This window comes from Sinocyclocheilus grahami, unplaced genomic scaffold, assembly GCF_001515645.1.
Source record: "Sinocyclocheilus grahami isolate Dianchi unplaced genomic scaffold, SAMN03320097.WGS_v1.1 scaffold2.1, whole genome shotgun sequence".
In the NCBI taxonomy this organism is placed as follows: Eukaryota; Metazoa; Chordata; class Actinopteri; order Cypriniformes; family Cyprinidae; genus Sinocyclocheilus; species Sinocyclocheilus grahami.
The window spans coordinates 3,648,768-3,665,432 of NW_015505181.1; the positions used below are offsets into that span (position 1 = coordinate 3,648,768).

The 16,665-nt window shown below is 37.8% G+C and overlaps 1 protein-coding gene across 3 annotated transcripts in view; it reads left to right on the top strand.

Moving 5' to 3' along the window:
* Window positions 1-16,665, top strand: part of LOC107550752 (ataxin-7-like) — a 43,631-nt gene that overhangs the window by 8,094 nt on the left and 18,872 nt on the right. For 2 of the 3 annotated variants that reach the window (XM_016232316.1, XM_016232233.1), the window contains exons 3-4: window positions 4,986-5,192; window positions 5,354-5,422. In XM_016232316.1, coding sequence (XP_016087802.1) covers window positions 4,994-5,192; window positions 5,354-5,422 — 268 coding nt within the window. In that variant the 5' untranslated portion in view covers window positions 4,986-4,993. Of the gene's footprint in view, window positions 1-4,832; window positions 5,193-5,353; window positions 5,423-16,665 lie in introns of those variants that run through there. The other variant, XM_016232157.1, reaches the window with a different exon arrangement.

A 16,665-nucleotide genomic window follows, 5' to 3' on the forward strand; every position in this document is an offset into this window, starting at 1 on the left:
TGTGTTTTTCTGTCAATATGGGGTCCTGTGTGTACATTAATGAGGAAAAAAAATGAACTTAAATGATTTTAGCAAATGGCTGCAATATAACAAAGAGTGAAAAATTTAAGGGGGTCTGAATACATTTCCTACTACTTGTTTCCCTTCTGTTTTCAGTTTTTAATAACCAATTCTTACTATGTGTTTCCAGATCCTTACTATCACTACCACTCGCAAACCACGCATCACACATTGTAGGCAGCGCAATCCTAACAACCTGCGCACTTAGGAGGTCATAAATGTATCGGGTGTCAGGGTTACCATGGAACCAGGGGCCTGTTCGGCTTCCTGGGGTGTTACAGAGTATTTGTTAAATCTAGATAACAAAATATATATTGTGTGTTTGAGTGGTCCAGACGCTACACTTCTATTACTAGTCATTCAAGACTAAACATCATGCCCCTGACAGAGACCTGGATCAAACCAGAGGACAATGCTACACCATCTCTTGAGTATCAACAGCTCCTTTGAATCACATTCAGCCACTATTACCCACCCTCTTAAAATCCATTTTATAGTTGTTTATCGACCCCCTGGGCCACTAGGTAACTTTGTGGAAGAAATAGATGTGCTGATCCCAACCTTTCCTGAGGATGGTACTCCCCTAGTTATGCTTGGCTCTTGATCTTGATTGCCTCTTTTGATCTCAAGTGAGTGTTAACTACGGCTACTCACAAATCAGGCAACCAACTGGACCTTATTTACACACGACACTGCTCCACTGATCATGTACTGGTTACTCCACTGCACACCTCGTATCACTTCCTCCTCACTCTTAAACTCAACATGGTTCTTGACACAACACATACCACTACACGTCACTTTTCGGCATAACCTACGCTCGCTCTCACCCTCCCGGCTATCTGCTATGGTTTCATCTTCGCTTCCTTCCCCTGAACCGTTATCATCTCTTGATGTTAACAGTGCTACTGATACTTTCTGCTCCACTCTTACGTCTTGTTTAGACACTGTCTGCCCCTTGTCTTGCAGGCCAGCTCGTACCACCTCTTCTGCCCCTTGGCTATCTGATGTGATCTCCGTGAGCATCGTTCAATGCTCAGAGCTGCAGAAAGTGTATGGCGCAGATCACAAAATCCTACTGACCTTAATATATATCGATCACTCCTCTCTTCATTCTCTGCTAATGTCTCCACTTCTAAAAAGACATACTATCACAACAAAATTAACAATTCGCCTAACTCTCGCATGCTCTTTAAAATATTATCCTCCCTCCTTTGTCCTCCCCCTCCTTCATCAACTCTAACAGCTGATGACTTTGCCACATTCTTCATTAATAAAATTACAAATCTCAGTGCACAATTTGCCACAACACAAACTGTCAAACACATCTTACCAGCAAACATACACTAATTTTCATCCTTTTCTCCACTCTCTGAGGCAGAAGTCTTTAAACTCATCCTTTCCAATCATCCTACTACTTGTCTGCTTGATCCTATTCCATCTCATCTCCTTCAAGCCATTTCTCCTGTAGTTGTACCTGCACTCACTCACATCATTAACATATCCCTTCACACTGGAACTACAGACCGGTTTCCCTTCTTCTTTTCATTGCAAAAACACTTGATCGAGCTGTGTTCAACCAAGTCTCTGCCTTTCTCACACAGAACAACCTCCTCGACAGCAACCGGCCTGGCTTCAGAAGTGGACATTCGACCGAGACTGCCTTGCTCTCAGTTGTTGAAGCCCTAAGACTGGCAAGAGCAGCTTCCAAATCTTCTATACTTATCTTGCTGGATCTGTCCGCTGCTTTTGATACGGTGAACCACCAGATTCTCCTGTCAACCCTATTGGAAAATGGCATCTCAGGAACTGCACGCCAGTGGTTTGAGTCTTACCTCTCAGATAGGTCCTTCAAGGTATCTTGGAGAGGTGAGGTGTCCAAGTCGCAACATCAAGATACTGGGGTGCCTCAGGGCTCAGTTCTCGGACTACTTCTCTTCTCTGTCTACATGGCATCACTAAGTTCTGTCATTCAGAAACATGGCTTTTCATATCACTGCTATGCTGATGACACTCACCTCTACCTCTCATTCCATCCTGATGATTCGACAATAGCTGCTCGCATCTCAGCATGTCTGACAGACATTTCTTGTTGGATGACAGACCATCATCTTCAACTCAACCTGGCTAAGACAGAACTGCTTGGGGTTTCAACAAACCCATCACTTTACCATGTAAAACCAATCACAAACCATAACTCCTTCAAAAACAGCTAGAAACCTTGGAGTTGTGATTGATAAGCTGAATTTCTCAGACCACATTGCTAAAACTGCCCGGTTCTGCAGATTTGCTTTATACAACATTAGGAAGATCAGGCCCTTTCTTTCAGAACATGCAACACAACTCCTTGTTCAAGCTCTTGTTCTATCCAGGCTGGACTATTGCAATGCTCTTTTGGCAGGTCTTCCAGCCACTTCTATCAAACCTCTACAATTAATCCAAAATGCCGCTGCAAGATTAATCTTTAATGAGCCGAAAAGAATGCACGTCACACCTCTGTTTATCAATTTGCACTGGCTACCAGTAGCTGCTCGTATAAAATTCAAGGCATTAATGTTTGCCTACAAAACCACCACTGGCTCTGCACTCCTTTACCTAAATTCATTACTTCAGAATTATGTGCCATCTAGAAGCTTGCGTCCTGCAAAAGAACGATGCATTATTGTGCCATCTCAAAGAGGCACAACATCACTTTCACTGACTTTTTCATTAACTGTTCCCTCCTGGTGGAATGACCTGCCCAACTCAGTCCTTAGCCATCTTCAAAAACGATCTTTATTTGACCCTCAAACACTTCCTATTCTATTTTAATTCTACTTTATTTATCTTCTTTTTTATAAAAAAAAAACACTAGCTTTCTATTTTTTCTATTCTATCTACTTGTTTTTCTTTGTTTGTGTGTGTGTATAATATATATAAACACCTTGCTACGTGTACTGTGTTAGACTAACTGAGACTTGTCATTTGCACATATATTGTTGATATATATATATATATAAACCTTGCTACGTGTACTGCGTTAGGCTAACCGAGACTTGTCATTTGCACTTACATATTGTTGCTCTTTTGTTAGTTTTGATTGCTTGATTGTCCTCATTTGTAAGTCGCTTTGGATAAAAGCGTCTGCTAAATGTAAATATATATATATAAAACATAGTCTTTAACTATACCCCTAACTTTAATTATCAACCAGATAGTGAAAATTTGCAACGTTTGGTAAAGAATTGCAGCAATGCAGGTTCGCTCAACTGAGTCCGATTGTTCTTTAGATAAACTACTGTTAAATATGTCAAATCTAGATATGCTTAATACCAGTGTGAGAAAACAATGCTCAGTGCATTAAATGATTAATCCATGACTGTCATTAAAATGGCCTGCTAACTTGCCATGTAGACATCTCTCCATTGTTTGCCAAATGCACTATTGTCTTAACCGCTTTAATTCTCGTTCTTTTTTTAAGTGAACACATTTGTTTTGCTCCTTGGAAATCTCAGTGTAACAAACTGCATGCACTGAAAAAAATTGGAAGTGAAAGTACTGTATTTGTTTTATTTCTGGTAATAATTGTAACTGGCGGGAAACTACTATTTATTTTATTTATTCATCAATTTGCTGAGTAAGATCCATCAGAAAGTGGCAAACAACATATATATATATATATACAGTGGGTACGGAAAGTATATATACATATATACATACATACATACATACATACATACATACACACAGTATATCTAAGAATAGGCATATTTCTTTTGACTTTTACTTTGCTTTTTAATGTAACCATTTATAATGTGAATCAGTCAGTCAAACTAGGACTCTGACTTTCCTTACTGGTCATAAGTGTGACCCTTAACATGTTTACATGTATTGATAACAATTTTTATATGAAAAGGTCATCTTAAAGGGATAGTGAAAAGTGAAAATTTTATCATTACTTACTCGCCCTCATGTTGTTCCAAATCTGTATGAATTTCTGAATTTCTTCTGTTGAACATGAAGTTCTTTTAAAAAAAAGTTATTTTGAAGAATGTAACCAAACTTACTAATTTTTGGGGAAACTCTCCCTTTAATGATACAGTAGTAATAATAATAATACATAATTTAAATATAATCATAGTTGAGGTATACCTATGATGAAAATTACAGGCCTCTCTCATCTTTTTAAGTGGGAGAACTTGCACAATTGGTGGCTGACTAATTACTTTTTTTCCCCACTGTAAATATGTTTCAGATAGGGTAGTTTTATCTATAGGAACTGTTTTACATGCTTCCTTTCAGATGGACAAACTGAAATGAAACGGCTCTGGTCTTGTAACTATTTACATCCGTCTTGCAAAAATGTTAAAGTGAAATCAAGATAGTCTGCATTTTTATTTCTATTTGATAACTCTGTATAAAAACACATGGGCAACATATTTTAGACCCTTTATATTCAAAAGACCCTACATGTCGGTCACAAATATTACTAGTGGGATTAAATGGGTTACTTTTGTTCTAGGTCAAACAAAGTCATACAAAGGAGTAGGTATCTTTTTTTATTACCCAGAAAAAAAAGTATTTTCATGTAATGAGGAATTCCCGAGCCGATTGATTCACCTTTTTAATTAAAACATATTAAGATATACGTTTTTAATATGTGTGTGACAGCATAATAAAGTAAACATTCCTCCCAGATTTCCTTACTATTTCGCACATTCGCTTCAGTGAAAGGAAGTTTTGAGGTCGTCCTTAAACTTTTATCTCCGTAATCTGCTCTTAACGTGTGTTTCGTGACACGCTGCCTCGTGCGGCACGCATCGGAGAACGAAAGACAGCCGAGCTCGCTCGCTAGTGAGTGAATCGCGTATTCGGCTCAATGTCATTCATTGAAGGAATCCGTTCGGCCGCCTTTAAGCGCTCACTGCTGTGTTGTTACATTGTAGCGGAAAGAATGTCGGAAAGGGCCGATGATGACGTCAGGGGGGAGCAGCAGCAGCAGCGCAGAGCGGCCAGGCAGCTGAAGCAGCGGGGAGAAGCCTCCACAGCAATGGCGACTGTTGCGGAGCGCAGATCCCTGCCTAGTCCTGAAATAATGCTGGGACAGCCTTGGAGCAGCTGGGTCGATGCTGTGAAACTCTACGGGAGCGACGGTGAGTTGATCGGCCGCCGTCGGCCATTGCGTTTCAGCGGGCAAGCCGCGTCAGATCGCGAGCGTTTGCCCGATTGCGTGCAGTTTTGAAATGTTAAGAAACGCGAGAACAAGCCAGCAAGTGTAACTATTTATGTAACACGATCCAAATCGCTTCCTCAGGTACAGAATTGGAAGAAAGTTTGAAAGAGTGCGGGAAAAATCGCGAAGCCATGAGACTCTGCGGAGACGGTAAGTAGTGTTGCTTTCTCTGGTCAAAGGTGTGTTTTTGTTTTGGTGCTGTGTGCACACTTTTCACGCACCGGCTCACCGTGAAACAAGTGCAGCTGACTTGACAGTACTAGCCCTGAAAACTGTTATTACGATAGTTATAACAGGCGTTAAAAACGAGCTGTTATATGCATGTTTACATGACTGTAGAAACATTCGTTACTATACAGGTCTGGGTTGCATGTTGGAACTTGTGAGTTTGAATTGAAATGAAATGAAAGTAGTATGAGTATAATACATGCTATATGCATGTAATTGTCATGTTTGAAATGTGTTAAATATGTTCAAACACTGTTATGACATTTGAACCGAAACCTACAAGGCTAATATTTTTGGATAAGTTTCTTGTAGTCACACATTTTATGATACAGTAATTGTTTAAATGTCAGAATTATGAAATCTGAACCATATGTAGAACTATATATTATTACATGACTCTCTGGAATACTTGTGTATAAATACAAATTCAATGTGTAATGCCCAAGTATTTGCTCATTTTGGTAAGTATCCTTTTAATAAGTATAGGAAATGGTCTAATTTAAACACGGACCGGCCGAGATTTTCTTTAGTGTTCCCGGACACCTCAGTGACCTTTTTCATCGCATATAATAAAAGAATTTACGCTCAAATCAGTATTTCATTTATAATTATTAAATATTTGTTAACTAGCTGTTTCATGTTAAAGTTCTGATAACCCTATTTTTATTTTGCGAGCCGACTGTGTTAGATCCTACTTAGATTTAAATGAATATAAGTGACTCAGCTGTATCATTTATGTGTCTAATGATCAAGGTAGTTGTCAATCAGATTTTTAATCCTCCTCTTGTAAATTAAATATGTGTAACTAGTGTTTTAGTAACGCACTGTAGACATCTTACAGTGACCATCACGGCTGTTTTTAAATGTACTACGTTTGAATCTCTTTACTTGACAGATCATTCTAAAAGATCTTAGCTTTATACTTAGTTGCCGTGAGGTTTATAAACATGTCATCGCCAGGCCTCTTTATTGCTCTTTTCTGTTAGTATAGGAAGTGTGAGATACTGTACCTGTCAGGGCATTTATCTAACAGTGCATGTGCATTTGCATTGACAAACAATAGAGCTATCATGTGCACCGCTGCTCCATTGAACAATTTAGAGTAAAGTGGTAAAGCATAAACCTTATGTCTTGAAAGACCAAAGTCGTCGCACAGGAATCTGTCAGATATGTCAACCTTAGGCTTACATAATACGAAAAACAACACCTTTTTGCCTGTATGGGCTGAAATCATTGCTGGTTTTCTGTTGAGCTGTTATCAGTGTCTTTTATTTAAATTCAGAATTAATTAAGCAGGACTGTTCTCAGGTCAGAGGAAAGCCAAAGCATCGAACACATCTTTATCAAGATTTAAGTTTCAGTTTCAGCTTTGTCTACACCTAAAATATTTATGTGTGAGTATGTATTGAAAGCGGCATATGTTGTGCTGCGTATGTGGACGTTATTGCTTCTATGCTTTAGCTTAAGAGCACTCTTGTGCTCTATTATGTTATTGTATAGTCAGGAAAGGGTTATCAACCTGGCCTGCAGGATATTTGAGGAAAAGAAAATATGCTTAAAACATTCATGTTGTCATGGTATGCTACTGTGAGGAACTCGGAGACGAAGGAGCGTGGAGACGAGGAGCGGAATTCAAACATATAGGTTTTAATCAAATCCAGGGAACAAGGAAAACACACGTAGCAAGGGTAGACATATACAATTCCGGACGAAGGAGAACAGAACGGGCTAGAACTCAAATAGGGCAGATAACGAGGGGCAAACAGGTGAGGAGGATAAAATAATGAGACACGGGGAGAAGCTAATGAACTATGATGACAGTAACAGGAAGATAACCAAATAAGGACAAAAACGTAACATGGAGCACGTAGGGGAAGAAAACACACACAGACACGGAACAGAGTCTGACACACATCTATGTATTGTATTAATATAATATATTCATACTGATTTAAAAGAGAGTTCACTTAAAAATGAAAAAATGTCATTTATTCACTCTCATGGTGTTACAAACCTCTATGACTTTCTTTCTTCTGTAAACTTTTTTGAAGGATGTTGGTAACCAAACCATTTTAATGACCATTGACTGTATAGACAAAAAAACATTTCTCAAAATATCTTCTATTATGTTCCACGGAAGAAGGAAAATCAGACAGGTTTGATACAACATGAGGGTGAGTAAATGATAGCAGAATGTTTTTGGGTGAACTGTCATTTTAAAGCTTGTACAGCTCTTGGTTATCAGCTGAACTGAAACAATATAAACACAGAGAGGTAGATGGGAGACTAGGGCTGTGTATCACCAGCAAAGTCACGTTATGATATGTATCACCAATTCACCATACAGGACTGCACTGAATTTCACCTCAGCAGAATTTAGTAAAACAGCTGTTTATTAAACACTACAGTGCCATTTATAACTATAGGCAGATCAGGCAGTTGACCTTTGCATTATGAAGGGCCTCCATAACTGTACCACAGTACAATATAGGTAATGGCATATGTTTCATGTTTACATTGGGCGGCCCCACCAGGTACAATATTCTGATTGTTTGCATCTTGTTTTTAAGCCCATAAATAATAATATACTCGTTCTAATAAATTTATATTGTAATGAACTCATTCGAATATATATTTAAAAGATCATATTTACATTGCTGGTAAGTCATCATTGCACAAATTAACACGCTCTCTACGTTAAAAAAATTAAAAATAGAACAGTTCTAAACTAATGCACTGTCTTCACTGTATCTAACGCACACACGCTCAGTCACTCAAACTGATCACGTTGCGGTCGCACTCAGACATTCAGGAACAAACTTTTTAGAGTGGCCCGCAATTTTAAAGAGCTACATTATCTTTCTCAACAAGGAGCTGATAACATAATTGTTTCTAAAGGAATTAGAGCCACAGCTTCACTGCTAATAGAGAAACACGGCAAAACAGTGATAATTCATACATACACAGCCTCTCTTTCTCTCTCTCTCTCTCTCTCTCTCTCTCTCTCTCTCTCTCTCTTTGTGTCATAAATGAACACTTGATGAATTACACTTTTCTGAGAATAGAATATTGAAGTGGAGGTCAGGGACAAGAAGGTTGTCCCCTCTAAAAATATGATTAAAAACCAGACTGTGCATTGTAAATAACAATGTTTTATACTTTAAATAATTGTGTTAGTAGTAAAACAACACAAACGGGGCAAAAATGCGTTTTAAGTTTAGAAACATTTTGAGTCTCCCCCTCCCTTGCCTCACAGTGCTTTGGTCCAAATGCCTGCTCTCCTCTTTTACATCACTTATACACACACGAGTCCGGTGAGAGAGAACAAAGCCAATAGTTGTGGAACTCCAGTAAGTAAGGCTGTCAAGGCTATTATATTCACTTAAACATCGGATGAAGTGATTATTTTCTCTTTAATACAGATGATGCCAATGTATTTTTCGATGAGTCCGCTATGTTAGCAATAATGTTACCTGCTTGAGGGAAAGGGTTGCCAGATTTTCATAACAAAACCCTCCCAGTTGCTACTCAAAACTAGCCAAAATTATCCACGTTTCGAGGGGGTCCCCCGGTAAAAATCGCATTCGGGGGGATAAAATACACATTATTGGGGTCGCTTCGGACGTGAAAAACAACCCGCGGCAACAGTGATAAAGTAGCCCAATTCCACAAAGAGCTACATTATCTTTCTCAACAAGGAGCTGATAACATAATTGTTTCTAAAGGAATTAGAGCCACAGCTTCACTGCTAATAGAGAAACACGGCAAAACAGTGATAATTCATACATACACAGCCTCTCTTTCTCTCTCTCTCTCTCTCTCTCTCTCTCTCTCTCTCTCTCTCTCTTTGTGTCATAAATGAACACTTGATGAATTACACTTTTCTGAGAATAGAATATTGAAGTGGAGGTCAGGGACAAGAAGGTTGTCCCCTCTAAAAATATGATTAAAAACCAGACTGTGCATTGTAAATAACAATGTTTTATACTTTAAATAATTGTGTTAGTAGTAAAACAACACAAACGGGGCAAAAATGCGTTTTAAGTTTAGAAACATTTTGAGTCTCCCCCTCCCTTGCCTCACAGTGCTTTGGTCCAAATGCCTGCTCTCCTCTTTTACATCACTTATACACACACGAGTCCGGTGAGAGAGAACAAAGCCAATAGTTGTGGAACTCCAGTAAGTAAGGCTGTCAAGGCTATTATATTCACTTAAACATCGGATGAAGTGATTATTTTCTCTTTAATACAGATGATGCCAATGTATTTTTCGATGAGTCCGCTATGTTAGCAATAATGTTACCTGCTTGAGGGAAAGGGTTGCCAGATTTTCATAACAAAACCCTCCCAGTTGCTACTCAAAACTAGCCAAAATTATCCACGTTTCGAGGGGGTCCCCCGGTAAAAATCGCATTCGGGGGGATAAAATACACATTATTGGGGTCGCTTCGGACGTGAAAAACAACCCGCGGCAACAGTGATAAAGTAGCCCAATTCCACAGGAAAACTGCGGACTTGGCAACACTGTGACGGATAGTAATGTCTACAACAGACACGACCTCTGTTGTGGCATGACCACAACAGCTTTAAGTTGTCTAATTTGGTACGGTCTCCCTGCTGCACTAATAGTAGTAAGCCATTCCTCTGTATATAAATATCCTTACAAGTACAATTTTAGCTGTATTATTTGTGTCCCCTTCAAAAATTGCTCTTGAGAAATTTTGTTTATTGTCCCCCCCCTACTGTTAGACGAAATTTACACTTGGCAGATATTTTCGTATTGCGCAAGTGGGAAGCTCTGTTTCGGGGATTACGTCTCTTTATATCAAGCAACCCAGTTATGTTCCTCTGCGGCCAGATTAAACCTTGTTGTAGCCTATATATTATGCTCTATTCATTATTTTTTAGAAACCTCGTAATTTTCTTTCTTGTATTCAGATTAAGCGCGGTCCACTGCTGCACACGTGCCACAATATCGATACAGGGCCAGCTGTATCGATACTCGTATCGTCAAATCTCTGTGACGAATCGATACATCGTATCGATGTATTGAACACAGCACTAGAGACTATTAGGGGTGAAAAGAGAATTTCACCTTTCAGTTTTCCCTAATTGATTTTTAGAGGTATTAATACTAGTTTAGCGTTGCCGGCGACTGACTGAGAAGCAAGCCTGTAAATAAAGTGAGTTGTACAGTTTCCTTGTTTAGCCCTAATTTTGTGTAAATGTTCAGTTTTAGACAGCTCATTAAAGCTAAAAATAACAAACTAAAGTTATCCAGCCAATTGCAGTGAGTGATTTACACTTTTTCTTGCCAAAATTATATGATCACTATTTGACTAATATTTCCTAATTACCAATTGTGTATGTATATGAAATCGAAATGCCTCTGGTCAGTGAAAATTCACTTCAATTTGCCATTTTTTGTACTTGAGTATTGGTTATTAGAGAATTACTCCAGCATCATTACTCCAGTCTTCAGTATCACATGATCCTTCAGAAATCATTTTAATATGCTGATTTGCAGCTCAAGAATCATTTCTTATTATTATCAATGTTGAAAACAGTTGTGCAGGATTCTTTTATGAGCATAAAGTTCAAAAGAACAGCATTTATTTGGAATAAAAAAAACTTTACGGTCACTTTTGATCAGTATAATGCATCCTTGCTGAATAACAGTATTAATTACTTTCAAAAAGTAATACTGACCCCAAACATTTGACCGGTAGTGTGTTTTTATAGAAAGTTTGGGAAGTTTTCAGATGGGAAAGAAAAGTTTAGTTTTGTTTCAGTGCCGGTTTGGAAGGGGGTGTATAACATTAATAGATTACCAGTCCTCATTTGGTCCACTGCTGCACACGTGCCACAATATCGATACAGGGCCAGCTGTATCGATACTCGTATCGTCAAATCTCTGTGACGAATCGATACATCGTATCGATGTATTGAACACAGCACTAGAGACTATTAGGGGTGAAAAGAGAATTTCACCTTTCAGTTTTCCCTAATTGATTTTTAGAGGTATTAATACTAGTTTAGCGTTGCCGGCGACTGACTGAGAAGCAAGCCTGTAAATAAAGTGAGTTGTACAGTTTCCTTGTTTAGCCCTAATTTTGTGTAAATGTTCAGTTTTAGACAGCTCATTAAAGCTAAAAATAACAAACTAAAGTTATCCAGCCAATTGCAGTGAGTGATTTACACTTTTTCTTGCCAAAATTATATGATCACTATTTGACTAATATTTCCTAATTACCAATTGTGTATGTATATGAAATCGAAATGCCTCTGGTCAGTGAAAATTCACTTCAATTTGCCATTTTTTGTACTTGAGTATTGGTTATTAGAGAATTACTCCAGCATCATTACTCCAGTCTTCAGTATCACATGATCCTTCAGAAATCATTTTAATATGCTGATTTGCAGCTCAAGAATCATTTCTTATTATTATCAATGTTGAAAACAGTTGTGCAGGATTCTTTTATGAGCATAAAGTTCAAAAGAACAGCATTTATTTGGAATAAAAAAAACTTTACGGTCACTTTTGATCAGTATAATGCATCCTTGCTGAATAACAGTATTAATTACTTTCAAAAAGTAATACTGACCCCAAACATTTGACCGGTAGTGTGTTTTTATAGAAAGTTTGGGAAGTTTTCAGATGGGAAAGAAAAGTTTAGTTTTGTTTCAGTGCCGGTTTGGAAGGGGGTGTATAACATTAATAGATTACCAGTCCTCATTTTCATCAGTGACTGAAGAGTGATTACCAAACCAAAACCCACCTGAAGCAGCAGGATCTGAGATTTCGTACCACTAGAAGCTGGTGTTCCTGCAAAATTATATATAAATAAAACACAGAGGAGCACTGAATTTTGCACTTGCACGATTGCTGTAGGATGATCTGTGAAAGGTGACTGAATGGAGAGATGTGTGGTGAGGATCTTGCAGCTCTTCATCAGGCGGGGAAAAGCGAGCGAGGAGGAGACGCAGACACACCAGGCGTGGAGTTAAACCTGCGAGTGTGTTTGTGCGCTGGGCTTCTTAGAGCTTCTCTACTTAGATCGTTTATCAATGACAATGAAAGGGATGGTCAAATTATCCGCTCACAGTCTCTCTCTCTCTCTCTCTCTCTCTCTCTCTTCCTGTCTCTCCCTCTCACCTTATCGCCATCTCTGTGTCTCTCTCGCTTTGTCACAATCTCTTTTTCTCTCCCTCTTTTCTCCCTCCTTCATTTTCATATCCATCGCTTCCATCCGCATCTCCATTCTCTCTAGTTCAGCTCATTCTGTCTGTCCTCCACTTCCTCTCAGACCTGAGACACATGATTAGAAGACACTAGAATATCTGTGGTTTTCATGTCAAGTCAACCCGGCTCTGATGGAGTGAGCGTATCCTGCCTGCATCTCTGATATGCTGGCATAAGCATGTTGTTGTCTAATGTTGGGATTGATATCCGGAGGAGCGCTAAGGCTCAGATTTTGTTTCGTTGTTATGCTGGAAAGCTCATTTGGATTTTTTTAAAGGACAACGTTCTCCTCATGTTCTTTGAAATGGATGTTTCTTTCTGTAGGAATCCCTCAAAGCTTTAGTTAAAAATATAGCATGTAACCTTTAAGGCTACTCCTGAGTTTTTAGGCCCTATAAATCTTTGTTTGTACTACCCGTTTGCATTTGTATACTTTGAATGTGTGTGAAATATGTCTGCTTTTTCTTGTTGAGGTTGTGCTGTCTGGTCTAGTAGTGACTTAGTGACAATTTAAATATACCATGGCAATTTAGATGACTCAGCTTTACGTCAACATCTGCATGTTATGAATATTTTCATTTCTTAGTAAATCATACAAAAAAGTCAGGTATATCTATGTATTTATGAATCAGATGGACATCTTTGTTTGGTTGTTGCGTCGTGTCTTACTCGTTTGTAAGATGGCATGTCAAATTAAATGAACCATTTTTAATATAATCAGTTGAGTCAAATTAACGAGTTAAACTTACAGCCCTAGTTCTAATAATATGCAGTGTTTATATATGTGTGTAATCTGTGTATATTATAGTATATACTACCATTTTTATTTGTATACTTTTCCTCCGCAAGAATGCATTAATTAAAAGTGACAGTAAATTATTCCAAATAAATGCTGTTCTTTTGAATTTTCTATGCATCAAAAAACATTTCCACAAAAATATTAAACAGCTGAATTTTTACATTGAGAATAGGAAATGTTTCTTGAGCAGCAAATAAACATATCAGAATGATTTCTGAAGGATGTGACACTGAAAACGGGAGTAATGACTGCTGAAAATTCAACTTTGCCATCACAAGAATAAATTACATTTAAAAAATATAGTAAAATAGAAAACATTTGTTTTAAATTGTAATAATAATTTACAATATTACTCGTATATTATTATTATTATTATTATCAAGCATATGTGGCCTTGGTGAGCATACTGATAATTTAATATTTCATCCACTGACATTTAAAAATGTTTTACATATACCTAACAGCAGAGACCGATATTATTTGTTCGTGATATTCATTTAGCCTATTTGAACTTTTCAGATCAGACTTCTGCTTTTGAAATGTTTTGTTTGAAAAGGAACACAATTCAGTTGGACTCACACAAAAAGGTGCTGTTTTACAGATTAAAAAGCTGCTTTTAAGTAATGCTATAATTATGTAAATAATTCATTGAACATTACTGAATTGGTTTAGTTATTAGGGCGCAGCTATGACATTACAAGACAGATGCTGTCAAATTTAATTTGATCACTAATGTAATGTTAAATATCAGTCTGCCGTATACCCGTATATCTGTAATTGATAAGATGACAGGATTTAGGTTCGCAAACAGCTCACTTTGCATCAGGACAGCTGTGGACCAAAAGCCTAGCCTTGGTTATTTACTTCTTGATGGTTATCTTTTGTGAATTCCAAGCGAGGCTGTTGTCCTAATTGGCGGTGATTACTGTGAGAGCAGCTCAAGGGATGCTGACGATTCAAAGGCATCTTTTCAGCCAGTGATGTTTTTTGGAGTGTCCTTGTGTCTCTGCGTGAAGGAGCTGCAGTGGAACGGCGGCCATAGCGCTCCTCCTGTCCCTTCACTCAATCACTCACACTAATTAACCTCCTGGCTCTCAGACTAATGGACAGTTAGTGCCTCTATGAGCTCCACATCAGGCTACAAAAGACTTCTGAATATAACGCTTGCTGCTCATTTGCGCCTTCAGTTTATGTTTTTTATGAAGTGATTATAACAGGTGTTGCAAGTTATTAAGTGTGAAGATTTATTGTCAGTGCATCTGCTTTCAATATATAACCCAGTGAAAGTAGGTAGGAGACAGGTTATTTGAGGAGAGAGATGGAGAAAAGGGGATTATGATGCAAGCCAGAATCAAACACACGTTTCCTGCATGTGCATCAAGTCTGCAAGGCCACAGTTCCATCCCAAACACATTCTCAGCTCCATGATGAATAAATAGAATTTTTTTAATAATTAGTTCAAAAAAGGACACAAGCCAGAATTAAACCTGCATCCCTTGCATGAGCACCACAAATCAACATGCAAATTGCTAGGTCATGGTTCAAAGTGAAGGCCATTTTCAGTGTCATCATGATAAATAACTGATCTCGTAGCATTTAATGAATAGTTCAAAAAGACACAAGCTTGACATTCAAGGCTCCACATGCCAACAGCTAGGCCACGGTTCACACAAACATTCTCAACACCATTGTGAAGATCTGACCTTGTAAATGTTTTATTAATAGATTAAATTGCGAGGATCGAAATTGCATCTCTTATATAAGCTCCAAGGCTCATCGTGTCAACCGCTAAGCAGCGGCTCACACAAACACATTCTCAACACCATGGTAAATATGTGATCTTGTAGCATTTTTCTTAATGAATATTTAAAAAAATAAAATAAAAGGACACCTGCATCTCCTGCACCAAGACTCAACATGTCAACTGCTAGGCCATATTTCAGACAAAACTCACTTTCAGCGCCATGATGAATATCTGATTTTGTAGCATTTTTCTTAATGAAAAGAATAAACAGACATGCACTAGAATTGAATCCACCTGCATAGCAAATAACTGATCTTGTAATATTAGACAGGATCACAAAACATTTTATCGTGTGGGGAAAAAAAAAAAAAGTGATCTATAACATACAGTGTGTTTATGTACTGTATAGTGTGATTTTTGATGTTTGTTTAATTCAGATTTAAAAATGTTAAATGTAAAAAAACACTATTGTTAAAACATTTAAAGTGCATTTACACATTGCTTTTCTTGTTCATTTTTCTCATTAACAACTCGTTAACAAAACTACATTTTAAACAATAATTACACCGTTTTGGATGTTTACTTATTTGTCAGTTTGAAAAATGATTCTTTACATTTTTTATATTTGAAATATATTTAGATATCTCTATTTTTTGAGTTTGAAAAACAATATTACAGTGACCTTGCTGCCATTTTTAAATATCACAGAAGATTATTTTAATCTTTTGCCCTTAAACAAATAATCTGTTTTTTCCTGGTCCAGCATATAATTTTGTTTGTTAGAAAATGGTCAAGTCTGGTCAAGTATATTAGATGTTTTCCTAAAGAGTCTGGAGCAGGTAGTTTGCATTTGTTGCAAGGTCGGCATTAAATGGTTAGTTCACCCAAAAATGAAAATTCTGTCATTAATTACTCTCATGTCGTTCCAAACCCATGAGACCTTTTTGATGGAATCTGAGAGCTGTCTGACCCTGCATAGACAGCAACGCAACTGAAATGTTCCCAAGACCAAGAACGTAGCAAGGAGATCTGTAAAATAATCCATGTGACATCAGTGGTTCATCCGCAATTATACGAAGCTACGAGAATACTTTTTGTGCGCAAATGAAAAAAATAAATAAAAAACTTTATTCAACAATCCGTCTCCTCCGCATCACCCTGGTGCCATTTTGGAGAATATTAGCTGGATGTAAACAGTGTATGCTGTTCTGTGTCAGCTGCATCACACGGATACGCTGACACAGAACAGCATACGCTGTTTACGTCCATTTGATATTCTCCAAAATGGCACCAGGGTGATGCGGAGGAGACGAATTATTGAATAAAGTTGTTATTTTTTTCCTTGCTACGTTTCTGGACTTGGGAACATTTCAGTTGCGT